The sequence below is a fragment of the Moschus berezovskii genome, chromosome 17, assembly GCF_049115385.1.
Source record: "Moschus berezovskii isolate FMDL1 chromosome 17, NW_MosBer_1.0, whole genome shotgun sequence".
Taxonomy (NCBI): domain Eukaryota; kingdom Metazoa; phylum Chordata; class Mammalia; order Artiodactyla; family Moschidae; genus Moschus; species Moschus berezovskii.
In genome coordinates, this window is record NC_142476.1 from 55084500 (window position 1) to 55099970 (window position 15471).

The following is a 15471-nucleotide window of genomic DNA, read 5'->3' on the forward strand; positions in this document are numbered from 1 at the left end:
TAGTGGAAAGATGGTCTCCCACATGCTTTCATTATCATTTCATGGAGAAAATAGAAATCTTGCTTTAGTAAAATTGGTACCTGGTTAGGTGGTCAGGTCAAACTTTTTGGAAGAAGTGAAGCTAATGGCCACAAAAAACTTGTGGATATTTATCGAATCAAACATAATACCTCTCATTTTATATCTTTAAAAATATGCCTAGATTTCATGTGTTCTTGATATCTGTACTTTCTACTTCCAGAGAAGTTTTTAGGTAACTTAATCTTGGTGTTAGAGCGAGAAAAGGCAGGTATAGAAACAGGATCCCAGGTGTTTGGGGCCCTGCAAATCATATTTCTACAGTTCTTTTGAAATCTGACCTAAAATTCTATTTACAGAGTATTGCTCTTTTTGTTTTTGTTTAAGTCAGTAGTGGAAAGTATGCAGATTATTGCTGTATATTTCTATCTCTGGCTATTTCATGACAATTAGATATACATAAACAATTTTCCCTCAAGCTTTTTCTTTTTGAAAAGATAATATGACATCAAACTGACCCCTTCTGTCTCCATTTAGAACCTTCTCCAGAGGCACATTTATGTTCAGGTCATACTGGGAAATTCCATGAACTTTTATGTTTGTTCTTTTTCAGACTGTTCTCTTGTCTGGAGTAGATGATGAACGCTCACACTCCGTATTCAAAACACATCTCAACTTTCCTTGATATTTCCAATTTTAAACTTAGTTGCTTTTTTATTCTTCCTTCTATAGTCCTTTATACCTTTGTTCCACTTACCTACATTTTCAATTTATGTTTTATCTACGTTTGGAATGTATGTATTTGACTTACATTTGTCTTCTGTATTGGGGCTCAAGAGCATATTTTATAATTTTTGGAGACATGTTGTAGGTGTTCAACAAATAGGTTTGTTAATATTGTAATGTATATTCACATACATATATAGTATGCTCACACACATAAAGACATGTTATAGGTAAAGATTGAAATGCATCTTTCATTTGAAAAATTATGGGCCAATAAATTAGGGCTTGGAACTGACCTCAATTTTCAGATAACTATGGTTTGTTTTCTTAAAAATGACTAAATTTATACACCATTTCCACAAACATTTATTAACTTTCACCTGACATTCTTATTTATTGTCACTGCCTTCCAGATAGTAGTAGGCATCACAGTTTGTTTTTTATATAAAAAAGAATATTTTATTTTGAATTGACAGCAGTTTGACTTCTGTGGAAATTAGCTTTTACCATAACTAAGAGTCAATTGAATTGTTACATAGTTAATAAAACCTCTCAGATCAGAAATTATAATTACACTGAATAAATTACCAGAAGGATTGAGAAACTGAGGATAACAATTAATATAATCATTTTAATTTGAATATAGGAAAATGTGTGTGAGTGAGACTACAAAGCTGATTCATCAGCTCAGACCTGGGCAAGGAGTTTTAATGATTGGCAGGGGATGTGGAAATTCCTTCTCTGATACTCAGATAGTCTTCATATATCTGCCTTTTTAAATCTCCTTGTATATTAGGCTGTCAGGAACTGGGGGGAGATGTAATGGTTATTAGGAGTGGTATACCTAGAAAATGTCTGGCCTTTGTAAGTCTCTGTTTTAGGATATACTGATACGTTTATTCTGAACATCCCATAATTTGTGTTTCTGTGTGTTACTTAGCTTACCTTTAGGATTAATCTTCATACTCCATACTACCCCTAAAGTGGACATGGCGTAATACCTTATCTCTTTTAATCTTACAGCATTATTCTTTAACAAACAAAATGAATGAAAATAAAGATACTGATTCAAAAGACAGTGGAGAATATGAAGATGACTTTGAAAAGGACCTGGAGTGGTTGATTAATGAAAAAGAAAAATGCGGTGCCAGCATAATGGAGGTATATATAAATTGCCATCAGCATTTGTAGTAATCATATTAACAAAGTGTTTTGTAGTTCTTGAGGAATTTTCACTTGTATTATCTCATCTAAACCTCACAAAATTCCTTCGATATACATAGAACGAGTAGCATTATTCCTATTTTAGACATGAAAAAATTGAAGCATATAGAGTTTCAATGTTGTGTCATAAAGCATAGGGTTAATTAGAGAACAGTGATTAAGTTAGCACTTAAAGCTAAAATTATAATTAAAAATAAAGTTATAATTTATATAATTCAGTAATACAATTTATTGCATCAGAAGTAAAAAGCAAATACAACTGATTTCTACTTTATGTGAACTTGGGTAAAATCAGTGGGTTTACTTTCAATAAACATGAAAAATAAAGCAAATCCTTAAAAACATGGTCTTTTAGCTAATATTTGAAACGTTAAGAATGAATTTTAGGGGAATGAATATACAGAAAAAAGTAAAGGGTCAAAGACTGAGACACAGAAATATATGTAGAAAAAAGTGGATCCATTAATCATCATTCTGTACTATTTATCAGACATGTAGTAGGGATATCTAGGAAAATGAACCAGTTTCTGAATTATAGAAGGTTCTGTCTCTTTTTACTTATATACAGTGTGTATGTATATCTATAATATATGAGTGTATATATATGCATATGTATTGACACTGAAAATGAAAGAAAGTGAAAGTGTTATTCGCTCAGTTGTGTCTGCAGCCCCCCAGGCTCCTCTGTTCATGGAATTCTCCAGGCAAGGATACTGGAGTGGGTAGCCATTCCCTTCTCCAGGGGATCGTCTTTACCATCTGAGCCACCAGAGAAACTCCTACTGACACTAATTATATATAATTTTATTAAAATATGTAACTATTATACATAATGTAATTAGTGTTAATAAACAGGGAAGTAATGAAGATAAGAACCAAGACTGGAATAAGATAGGGGGCTTGAGAGGGATGTTGATGAAGGTACTTACATCAGGAGCCAGTTTTAAGAGGGTTGAGGAAAAGACTAGAAGGAAATGAAGGCTGCAGGTTTTTTTTTATCACAACTCTCTCTTGGTTCTATCTTGCTTTCTTATGCAGTGGAGAAGACAGATGAGATAGATAACATTTGGAAAAGGCAACAGAGTCAAAAGTGAAGACTTTTCTAAGATGGCTTTTACATGGTGGTTTTATGCATCTTTAACAGAAAAATAATCAGAATAAGTAGAGGAAGAGATGAAAGAAAAGTGAAAGTCGCTCAGTCGTATCCTCCTCTTTGCGACTCCATGAACTGTAGCCCACCAGGCTCCTCTGGCATGGAATTCTCCAGGCCAGAATACTGGAGTGGGTAGCCGTTCCCTTCTCCAAGGGATCTTCCCAACCCGGGATCAAACCCAGGTCTGTCGCACTGCAGGTGATTCTTTACCATCTGAGCCACCAGGGAAGCCCAGAGGAAGACATACCAAGCAATAATGCTGAACCAAGGTCTCATGACTAGAAGGGTATGAGATCCACAGCACAGGGTTAAAGAATTAGAGAAATTATAATGATAATTCATTGCCTTATTGCTTATTCATTCATTGAAAAGTAATTATCACTTGGCCATGTGTCAGAGACTGTTCTAGGTGCTGTGGATACAGCAGTGGTTAAAACACAGTGCTCTAATGAATCTTGTTCATTCCAGTGGATTATTAAAATCACTTTTCCCTTTGAGGCTGGTAGGAAAAAATGGATGACAGAGAAACAGGGGTGAGGGTTAGGGGAAGATTTTATTGTAGTGGATTTTAAAAAGAAGTAAAAGCTAAAGGAGAATTTGGAAACAGATACTATCGAAATGAACCAAATAATAAAATAAAGCTAAAAAGACCAATTACAGTGCAGAGATCTTAGTATAATCTTAGTTACTTGGTAGTCATTTTAGGGGGCCACGTTGATTTGCTTACTGGACATACAGCAGTGTTGTCCAGGTTAGGAAGAAGAGGCTGTTAGAATTGGTGACTAAACTAGTAAAAGAGGAAGGGAATTTTAAGGGGTTGACGACAGCAGGACATAGTAGCCATTACTTAGTAGTTGTGGAGCAGGGTTTTGTGAAAATACTGGTTCATGGTTCATGTGGGATTAAATTTTTTAAGAAAAGTAAGACCAAGTTATATAACGGTGTTTAACATAGATTGATGGAGCCTCTGAAGGTAATTGAGGGAGGAAAATCTGATCCAGAGGTAAAAATTGACTTGGAATTTGGGTATAGATCATGCAGAAAATAGCAGAAGTAATAATTTGAAAAGATCATAGGAAACTCAGAATGATAAGGACTTGATCAAAGGCAGTGACTTTGTCATGAATGATCCTGGGGAGAAAGATACCTGTTTGAAAAAGTACAAATATTATAAGGAGAAAACATTTAAAAGTATATTCTTCTGAAAATGTGAAAGAAGGAACATTTTATAGAGGGAGAGATATTAATATTGTACTGTTTGTAGTTACATTTTTATACATTGGCATGGAATCTTTAAAAAAACTAATCACTCTAGTACTTGGCAACATCAAATTCAGATTTAAATTTTCCTCCAATTATTTTGCTTTTTCCCTAGGGGAAATAAAATATGAATTAGAAAACTATGAGTGAAATATGAGCAGGAAGCATGTAAGTTTTCCCATTCATGAAATAAATTATGAGTATGAACATCCATTTTGGATTGTCTACATATGAATGGACAAAACGTCTCAATTTTTACTGAAAATGAATCTCGTCTCTTTTTCTAGATGGCTTGTGGGAATGAAGAGAATATTAACCAAGACTTAAAAGAGAATGAAACAGAAATAGAACACACCAAGCAGCTTTCTGATCCCGATAAATCTTTGAAGGATGAGGTTTCACCAAGAAGAAATGACTTTATTTCTGTACCAAGTATTCAGCCTTTGGACCCCATATCAGATTCAGATAGTGAAAACTCTTTGCAAGAATCCAAACTAGAAAGCCATCAAGACCTGGAGGAGGAAGAGGATGAGGAAGTAAGGAGATATATTATGGAGAAAATTATACAAGCCAACAGACTTCTACAAAATCAAGAACCAGTGAATGATAAAAGGGAACGCAAACTTAAATTCAAGGACAAATTAGTTGACTTAGAAGTTCCTCCTCTGGAAGACAGTGATACTAACAAAAATTATTTTGAAAATGAAAGTAATGTGTCTGGAAAACTGTCACAGTTATGTATTTCCAATGAATTTGGACAAGAAAATGTGATCCTGTCACTTACTGATGGAAATTGTGAAGAAAACAAGGATAGGAAAATCCTAATGGAGAGAGATGGAAAGTTTGAACTTGTGAATTTACAGGACATTAAGAGTCAGGGGTTTTTGCCACCCATTAATAATGCTAATAGTACAGAAGGTGAACCTCAGCAGTTGTCACCCAGATCTCCCAATTCGTCTGTCAGTGGAGTCAAGAAAGAAGAGCCAGTAGCCAAAGTGCATGCTCTTGCTCCCTCATCAACAGAAGAGCCACTGACTTACATCCCTCAGCCACCACCCAACCCCAAGACTTATCCAGGCTCTGCTGCCAACTCAGATCGAAGTAAGGGGAACGGAAAATCTAACCATAGGACCCAGTCCGCAGATGTGTCTCCAGCGACCTCAACATTCTGTCTCTCTCCTCGACAGAAAGAACTGAAAAAACGACTGGAACAAAAGAAAGAAAAGCTGAAGAAAGAGGTGAGAGCACAAGTGGGCATTATATTGAAAGTAGAATATGTTTCTATGTTTTATAAATTCAGTAAGAATTGACATGGTTCTTCAAATGATTGGATATATGCACTCGCTTGGTTTTTCCTGTTGTTAGATTAAGTGGTTAAGTGTTAAAAATCTGTATTTATGGAACAAGCACCCTGATTACCCTGGTCCTTTCTTGTGAAGATCACAAAAGCGTAGTAATGAATGACTTGTGTTAGAGCTAGAGGAGATATCAGCTATGGTTTCATCTGATCCTTTCCTTTTAAAGGTGAGGCTCAGAGAAGTTAAGTGACTCCTGAAAATAATTTTGATATGCTGTGCTGTGCTTCATCACTCAGTTGTGTCTGACTCTTTGCGACCCCTTGGGCTGTAGCCCGCCAGGCTCCTCTGTCCATGGGGATTCTCCAGGCAAGAATACTGGAGTGGGTTGCCATGCCCTCCTCCAGGGCATCTTCCCACCCAGGAATCGAACTCAGGTCTCCCACATTGCAGGTGGATTCTTTACCATCGGAGCCACCAGGGAAGCCCATGAATACTGGAGTGGATAGCCTATCCCTTCTCCAGGGGATCTTCCCAACCCCCAAATCAGGGTCTCCTGCATTGCAGGTGGATTCTTTACCAGCTGAGCTGTCAGGGAAGCCCAATTTTGATATGAGATAGGTGAAAATCAGATGTCAGATAAAAAAAATGAAGGCACAAATTTGTTGGGGTTTAGAAGGCAACAGAGGAATTAGATTATAATTCTCCGGTGTGTGTGTATGTATGTGTGTATATTTCATGCATCTTCCAGGACTACTGGATGGAAGAAATTTTCACATATTGAGGTACAGGGAATTCTTGCTTATACATGATTTGTCTTGAACATTATGCACTACCTGGGAAGCCTCTTATGCTGACTAGAACAGCCTATCTATTTGAACATCCTGTCAAACATACTTTGTACCTCTGCTTTCACCATTGGGAAAAAAAGAAAATATTTACCAGATTGTTTAGAATGCCTCCTTGAAGATAGGATAAATGCTCCCCACCTTCCCATGACACTCATGCTAGTTCTCCTTTGAAGATGAGATTCCCTTCCCAGAACCAGGGCCATACTGACTTACTGTATACATGTTAATCTGTCTCTTTTGAAACCTTGAAGGAATGTACCCTTGTCATATTTGATATTTCATGTTCTTTGTTTTGATAAGATAAAATACTGTGGTTCAGGCATCCAGAATGGAGCTGGGTGGCCATTGTAGGTATAGTTTCAGATGTGTTCCTGTATCACCGAGAACCTGAATTTTCTGAACTGTGTCAAACTCAAGTATATCACCAGACCTCTTCAAAATACCATCTGCCAGCTTCAGCCTTATGGTCTCAAGGTCTCCCCTTGTAGTTATTTAACCATTTCAGATATCAGCCAATCCTTGCTTAAGAAAAGCACCCTTATTTCTTGCTAGCTTCAATCCTAATTCCTGACAAAGAATTTATGTGATTTACATTTTTTGCCTATATATATGCCTCCCCTATTTTGTAATTCAGTGGAACACGATACAGATGCTTCTTGAATTTGTGTCTCCTGGGCAATAGTCCTCCGTGTGGCTGGAATAAAACTCTTTTCTGTTCCTCTTATAGATTGTTATCAACACTACATTTTCTTGATTTCGGGGATTTTAGTTTTAATTAAAAATAGAGCCTAATAACCTAACTGAAATGTCTCCAAGATGCCCTACAGAATCCAAAACTATTATTTTGAGGGGGAGGGGTTGCTCCTAAAGAGAATAAAAGTGTTTTATAATGGAAAATTCTAAGTACTAAAACTAAGTAATTTTCTCTGAACTACATAAATCAGTGCCCTGATTCTCTGTTTTACTGAATACCAAATAGCATTAAGCTGAACCATATAAAATGTTTAACTGTAAATACCTAATGGCAAGAGAATCACAGTTAATAGAACATAAGAAGAAACCTTAAAGTTTATTTCATAGGTGAAAAACTAGTCCAGAAAATTTAAATAACTTTACCAAAGTCCCATGACTTGTTTGTAGCAAAGTTGAAATCCCAGTTTTCCTGTCATGTTGAGAAGTTGAGAAGTGGTATAGTTTGTTTGTTGAGAAGTGGTATATTTTCCACTTATGTAGGAAATGATCAATGGAAATTTCTGGCATTTAAATCAGGAACTCACATTAGCAGAAAAGATTAAGAAGTGAAGTTACTAAGAACATGTAACCTATAGCACACTTTTAGGCAGGAAATCTGAAAGGGTGCATACATAATAAAATTTAGCTTAGTTGGCTACTGAAATCTGAACTCTGTCAGACTCAGCTGCCTTGGTTCAGGTATATAATAGGTACGTAAAAGGATCTGTTAACTCAGAACTGCGTGATAATGTAAAAGAATTTGTTGAGAATAACTGAACTACTTGTTTGCTGCATACACACACACATGTTTACATGTGTGCTTCTGTATATATTTCTGTAGAAGTTATATGCTGCTACTGCTAAGTCGCTTCAGTCGTGTCCGACTCTGTGCGACCCCATAGACGGCAGCCCACCAGGCTCCCCCGTCCCTGGGATTCTCCAAGCAAGAACACTGGAGTGGGTTGCCATTTCCTTCTCCAAGGAGTTATATATGAGGTTTTATATAATGTCAGTGTCTTTTTCACTAATGAACTAATGGTAATCTTTAATGGGTATGACTAATGGATAGTTCATTTTTCTTTTGATCCTCTTTTTTGGGTGTCACACACTGTTTTGGGATATACTTTTCTCATGTCAGTATCCTTATAACTAAATTTCACTTTGGTTATGTACTAGCTCAAGGCATGGTCTTTAAGTGCTAAGACTTTAAAATATTTTTAGCTGGTTTCAGGAGAAGGCTTTCCTTTTTGATGCCCTGCAGAATATTTCCTAGGTTGGGCTGCTCTACTGCTTCTCTCTACACTAAGTGCATCATCTCACTGTTCTTTTTGGCAACTGCAGTGTCTGTGCTTTGGCTAATGTCATTTGTTTAATCCAGATGTCCTGTCTGGAAAAATAATTGTCCTACAATTATTCGTGCAAGGCATCCCAAATCATTTGATAAAAGGGAGCTAAAATAAATATAAAGTTTAATACTTAGTAAATTCACATATTATGTAAGCTCCATTATAAGGGCTTAGAAAATGGTATACAAGTTTTTAAAAAGACATTTTATGCTATTAATTGTATAGAAATTTTCCTTCTACATTTTGTTCAATCAAAAAGGGCTTGCTATACTGTCAAAACACGTGGAAAGAACTCTGAATTCATCATTTGAAAACAGTTTAAGCATGGATTCTATCATTCAGTTTATTTCCATGCTAAAATTTTAGTATTGAGAGAGACTTATGAGCTTGTTAATACAATTCATTTTATAGATGAGAATACTGAGTTAAATGGTTTGCCCAAATTAACATAGTATGATGGCATATGATAGTTACTCAGATCTCTTAACTTCTACCAGGGCGATATTTCCACTAAGACATGCTGCATTGTTCCCAGTTACTGTTTTACAGCTCTTCATAACTGGTTTAAGTAAATACCTCCCTTAAAGTTTAAGTAACTCTCTTTTATAACATCACTTTAATAATTTGGGTAAAAAAATTAATTTTGTTCTTATAGTTAATGGTTTAAATATTTTTCTGATAGCAAAAATGTTATGGATATACACTAGTTGAAAATATTTTTAAACATTATGATAAAAAATCTTCAACACATATGAAGGTACAGTTAACCGTTATGTCTCCATTACCCAGATTCAAGAGGCATTGAGATTTTGGCATATTTGCGTCATCTCTTCCTTTTTTGGCTGAAGTTTTTTTCAAAGCAAGTCCTAGACATCCAATCACTGCTCACTTGTACACATCAGAGATGACTGTATACTTCAAAAAGAAAACGATTATAGCACTGGTTTCGTAATCACAATGTCATGGGTCACAACAAATTTAACAATAGTGTAAAAATGTTTAAGACATTTATAGTGCTTCTGTGGACACCATATTAGTGCTTGTAGAGTGAGAGAGAGTGTGTGTGTGTGTGTGTGTGTGTGTGTGTTTTGGTGCGGTCTTTTGCATAGCTGTGGTTTTTGAGGAGTTAAATACCAATAATAAACTAGGAAGCGAAGGAGAGATCCAAGAAATTCTTGAACAGCATGTTGCATAGTGTAGATTTATGTAATTATAGACTTTACCTCTACAATTTATCTGAAGTCTTCCTTTTTTTCCCTAAGATAATTGGAGGCCCTGTTTTCTTTGCTGCTGCTACTGCTGCTAAGTCACTTCAGTCGTGTCCGACTCTGTGTGACCCCATAGACGGAAGCCCACCAGGCTCCCCCGTCCCTGGGATTCTCCAGGCCAGAACACTGGAGTGGGTTGCCATTTCCTTCTCCAGTGTGTGAAAGTGAAAAGTGAAAGTGAAGTCGCTCAGTCGTGTCCGACCCATAGCGACCCCATGGACTGTAGCCTACTAGGCTCCTCCATCCATGGGATTTTCTAGGCAAGAGTACTGGAGTGGCTTGCCATTGCCTTCTCCGCTGTTTTCTTTCGGGAGGCCCAATTTACAGATGGAAATTTTTAGAGGCTGGGAATTCTAATGTCAGACATCAAAATATATCTCTCTACTTTGATAACATATATAATTTTATTAATGTTTCATTAGTGTGTTTGGATATTCTTTCCCCCAGGAAGATCAAAAGAAAATAGAAGAAGAAAAAGAGAAGAAAAAAGAAAACGACATGGTATTTAAAGCATGGTTGCAAAAGAAGAGAGAGCAGGTCCTAGAAATGAGGAGAATTCAGCGAGCAAAGCAGATTGAAGACATGAACAATAGAGTAAGTAATCCTTCTTCATAAAGAATAAGTTCATACATATATGAAAGCTGGATTTATTTACAGAAGGGAGTCTGACTATCAGACTAAAAGCCTAAAGAAGAAGTAGAAAAAGTGGTCCAAGAAATGCCCTTGCAGAAGATGCAACATGCAGATGACTTTATTACATAATTAAATTCTAAGAAGCCTTGTAAAAATCAAATGATTCTTATTTTATTCAAACAGCTAAAGCACAGAAAAAAGGAAAGCTACCAATTCATTTTTTCAAGATATATAACTTTGATATTTAAATAGGACAATGCACTCAAAAACTCTACAGATTGGTCTCCCTTAAGAGTAGATGTATAGAAATCTTATGTGAAAACTAACAAAGTCATCATATTATTTAATTTTTAAAAAAATTTGAAATATACAAAAAAACCCATGAGAAAGTAAAAAAATCGTCTATATCCCTACTATTTAAAAAATGTATATAAACTAAAAATTGAAAACTCAATCCTAACCCCTTCCAGGCTCATCTCCTAGTGGTAACTGCTTTTAACAGTGTGCTGCGAATCCTTCTAGCTCTTATTTTTATTTACATGTTTATCTGCTAAAAGTGTATTATATGGTTGGATTTTTTTCACTCATTTATCAAGGACATATTTCTAGATCAATGCATTTAGATCTCTTTTCAAATAGCTCCGTGATATTCTACTTTCAGATGTAACTTAATTTATTAAACCATTCCTCATTTGTAGATATTTAGATTGATTCTAATATTGCTCTGTTAATTAACAGGGCTGTTGTGAATATGTAAATTCTATAGGAGAACATCAATATTCTATAAGAGGGTTTCTTGGAAATTTATAACTTTTTGGATGTCCAGAATGAAAGTTGTGGTTAAATATGCAAAGTTAGCCTCCTGAAAGGTTGTATCAATTTATAGCCCCTCCAGCAGTATGTAAGAGTAAATGTTTAATATATCCTGTCTAACATTGTATATAGTTTATTTTCTTAATTTTTTTTCAAATTATTAATATATATGAGTGTATATGAGCATGTTTTTTCTGTGAATTTTCTTTTTGTAGTCTTTTCTGTTTTATCAGTTTTATTTTTCTTGTGCTTAGTTGCTCAGTCATGTCCAACTCTTTGCGACCTCATGGACTGCAGCCTGGGGATTCTCCAGGAAAAAAAAACTGGAGTGGGTTGCCATGCCCTCCTCCAGGGGATCTTCCCAACCCAGGGATGGAATCCAGGTCCTCCCGCATTGCAGGCGGATTCTTTACCAACTGAGCCACCAGGGAAGCTCCAGAATACTGGAGTGGATAGTCTATCCCTTCTCCAGGGGGTCTTCCTGACCCAGTATTTGAACTAGGGTCTCTTGCATTGCAGGCAGTACAGATTTTAATCCTTGTTTATTATGTCTGTAAATATGTTTTTCTTGACTAACAAAATGATGTACTTTTACATTGTTTATTATACTATTTATAGAAATTTAGCTTTTATAATCTTGGGATGGACAGTGTCTTTTCAGGTAGTAAACCTGAAACCGTGATCTAACAGGGAAAATATTAAGAAATTTGACTGCAACTGTATAGTAAAATAATAGCATGCTATAACCAAGTACAGTTTATTTTAGGAAGGAAATTATGGACCAATAATAACAAATCTATTAATATATTCAGTACAGAATAGGTAAATAAAAAGAATTTGTCTGTCTTGAAAGATATAGAAAAAGTATATACTCATATTTACTAGCATTTATTTTTAATTTTTTCTAATAAAATGTGGATTACAGAATAAATACTATCTTAGGAAATACTATAGGTATACCCATTAAAGTCAGAGACAGGTAAGTCTCCCTTCTATAATAAATAATTTTATTCTGGGAGTTCTATCCAGTATATTAAGAGAAAAGGAAATGAGGTAATTTCTACATGTAGCAATTCAGTTTTCCCAATTCCATTTATTGAAGAGACTGTTCCTTCCTCATTGTTATTGTTGGTTTCTTTGTTGAAAATAATTGACAATATATGCAATCAATATATTGATTTCTGTGCTCTCTATTCCCTTCCATTGATCTATGTGTCTATTCTCATGCCAGTACTATTAATATACTATTTGATTGCTTCGGTTTTATAATATAGATTAAAATCAGGACGTGAGATGCTTCCAGCTTTGTTGTTCTTTCTCAGGATTACATTGGATGTTTGGATCTTCTACAGAGTTTAGGAGTTTTTTTCAATTTTGTGAAAAATTCCATTGGAACTTTTATATAATGAATTTTAGATTGCATGGACGATTTGTAGATAGTATGGACATTTTAACAGTATTAGTTTTTCTAGTCCATGGTCATGGAGTATCTTTCCATTCATTTGTATCTTCTTCAGTTTCTTTCATCAATGTCTTTTTGCTTTCAGCATATAGTCTTTCATCGCCTTGGTTAAAGTTATTCCTACGTACCTATTTCATTCTTTTTTTATGCTATTTTAAAAGGCCTTGTTAATTCTCTTTTGGATAGTTTGTTTTTAGTGTATTGAAACACAGTTGATTTTTATATATTGATTTTGTATCCTGCAGCTTTACTGAATGGTTTATTCTGTTTTTTTTTTTTCTTTTTGTGGGGAGGGGTGAAGTCTCTAGGGTTTCTGTATATAATAATAATATGTAATGTGCAAATAGAGCAATTTTCTAATTTGAATGCCTTTTATTTCTTTTTCTTGTCTGATTGCTCCAGCTGGGATTTCAAGTATGTGTTGAATAAAAGTAGTGAGAATGGAGATTCTTGTTTTTCCCCTGACAGTACGATGTTAACTGTGGACTTGTGATATATAGTCTTCATTATATTGAGGTATATTCTCTCTATACCCAATTTTTGAGAGTTTTTATCATGAAAATATATATTTTGTCAAATGCTTTTTTTGCATCCATTTAGATCATCATATGATTTTTATCTTTCATTTCGTTAATGTGTGTAACAGTGATTTGTAGATTTGAACCATCCTAGCATCTCTGTAAAATCCCACTTGATCATTGGTGTATGATCTTTTTAAATATACTGCTGAATTAGCTTTTCAGATGGTTTATTGAGTATTTTTACATTTAAAGAATTCATCAAGTATATCAGCCTCTAATTTTGTTTTCTTGTATTGTCTTTGTCTGGCTTTGGTATCACAGTAATTCAGGCCTCTTAAAATGGATTGGAAGTGTCCTCTCCTCTTCTATTTATTGGAAGAGTTTGAGAATGATCGGTATTAATTCTTCTTTAGATTTTCTAGAAGTCATCTGGTCTTGGACTTTTGTTTTGGGGGAGATTTTTGATTATTGATTCAGTTTCATTACTAGTAATCAACCTGTTCACATTTTCTGTTCTTCCTGATTCAGCCTTGGTAGATACTATGCTCCCATCTCCCATTATTACTGTCTTTCCTTACCATATTTTTCTTTTAAACCTGACATAACAATCAGTCAATCAATCCTATTTTTTCATCTTATCTTGAACAACACTGCCCAATACAATTTTCTGTGATGATGGTAACACTGTATCTACACTGTGCAGTAAAGTGGCCACTAGCCATCAGTCAGTTCAGTTCAGTTCAGTCGCTCAGTCGTGTCCGACTCTCCGCGACCCCATGAATCACAGCACGCCAGGCCTCCCTGTCCATCACCAACTCCCGGAGTACACTCAAACTCATGTCTACAGAGTCGGTGATGCCATCCAGCCATCTCATTCTCCGTCGTCCCCTTCTCCTCCCGCCCCCAACCTTTCCCAGCATCAGAGTCTTTTCCAGTGAGTCAACTCGTCTCATGAGGTGGCCAAAGTATTGAAGTTTCAGCTTTAGCATCAGTCCCTCCAATGAACATCCAGGATTGATCTCCTTTAGAATGGACTGGTTGGATCTCCTTGCAGTATAAGGGACTCTCAAGAGTCTTCTCCAACACCACAGTTCAAAAGCATCGATTCTTCGGCGATCAGCTTTCTTCACAGTCCAACTCTCACATCCATACATGACCACGGGAAAAACCATTGCCTTGACTAGACGGACCTTGGTCGGCAAAGTAATGTCTCTGCTTTTTAATATACTATCAAGGTTGGTCATAACTTTCCTTCCAAGGAGCAAGCGTCTTTTAATTTCATGGCTGCCATAATATGACTGTTAAGTACTTCAAACGTAGCTAATGTGACTGAGATACTGAATTTCTAATTTTATTTAAGTAGTTACTTGTGACTAGTGGCTACTGTATCATACAGTGCAGGTATAGAAGGTATGAGAAAGGGAGCCTTGTTCCCCCCCACTTTGGTGCATCCTAGTAGCTCTGTTCAGGTAGATACTGTATGTAGTAGATGCTCTGTAAATATCTGTTGAATGAATAGATGAACAGTGATACCCATCAATTCTGTCTGTCCCTGCATTCCTAACTCTTTTAATCTATAGTTGCAGATTGAACACTTTTTAGTAATCTCCAGATAGTCCCAAACTTTCAAGTGTTCAGCAATGGTCTTGTAGGTCCATAGGACCTCTTCACAAAGTTCTGCATTATACATCAAAGATTCTAGGTTATATAAATTAGACTGGAGCATACTTGGCAATGTGGGCTACAGATAAAGGAAAATGCAAGGTGTAGAGCTCTCTATCACAGAACTCAGATGTGGCAAAAGTATTAAACGAATGCATCTTTTCCTTTTGTATTCTAGCCAGGCATCCATATAATGAGTCGTGCTTTTTCTAAGGCTGAAGAGCCACAAAATCTTTCCCTTTGCTCTCTTTACTCTCCCAGATAAGAGCTCTTTCAGCTTTTGAAAACTCCTTGAAGATAGTATCCATCATGAAGTTTGAAGAACCATACAATAAGCTATTCCCACTAGCCCATTCTTATGACAAAATCTTCATGGCAATCATCATTATGAAAAAATTCTTATGGTTGAAAATCCTCATTGTCATGCTCCATATGTAATAATTGCATTTTTGGAGATGGGCTTGGAAAATGCTCTTAAAAATGAAAGAAGAATTTAAAAGAAAGGTT

General features: G+C 35.7%; 1 protein-coding gene across 5 annotated transcripts in view; it reads left to right on the forward strand.

Annotated features, from left to right (window-relative positions):
- CCDC181 (coiled-coil domain containing 181) overlaps positions 1-15471 on the forward strand; it is a 42251-nt gene that overhangs the window by 4291 nt on the left and 22489 nt on the right. For 4 of the 5 annotated variants that reach the window (XM_055419694.2, XM_055419692.2, XM_055419689.2 and 1 more), the window contains 3 exons: positions 1768-1905; positions 4669-5619; positions 10321-10467. In XM_055419694.2, coding sequence (XP_055275669.2) covers positions 1789-1905; positions 4669-5619; positions 10321-10467 — 1215 coding nt within the window. In that variant the 5' untranslated portion in view covers positions 1768-1788. Of the gene's footprint in view, positions 1-1767; positions 1906-4494; positions 4550-4668; positions 5620-10320; positions 10468-15471 lie in introns of those variants that run through there. The other variant, XM_055419695.2, reaches the window with a different exon arrangement.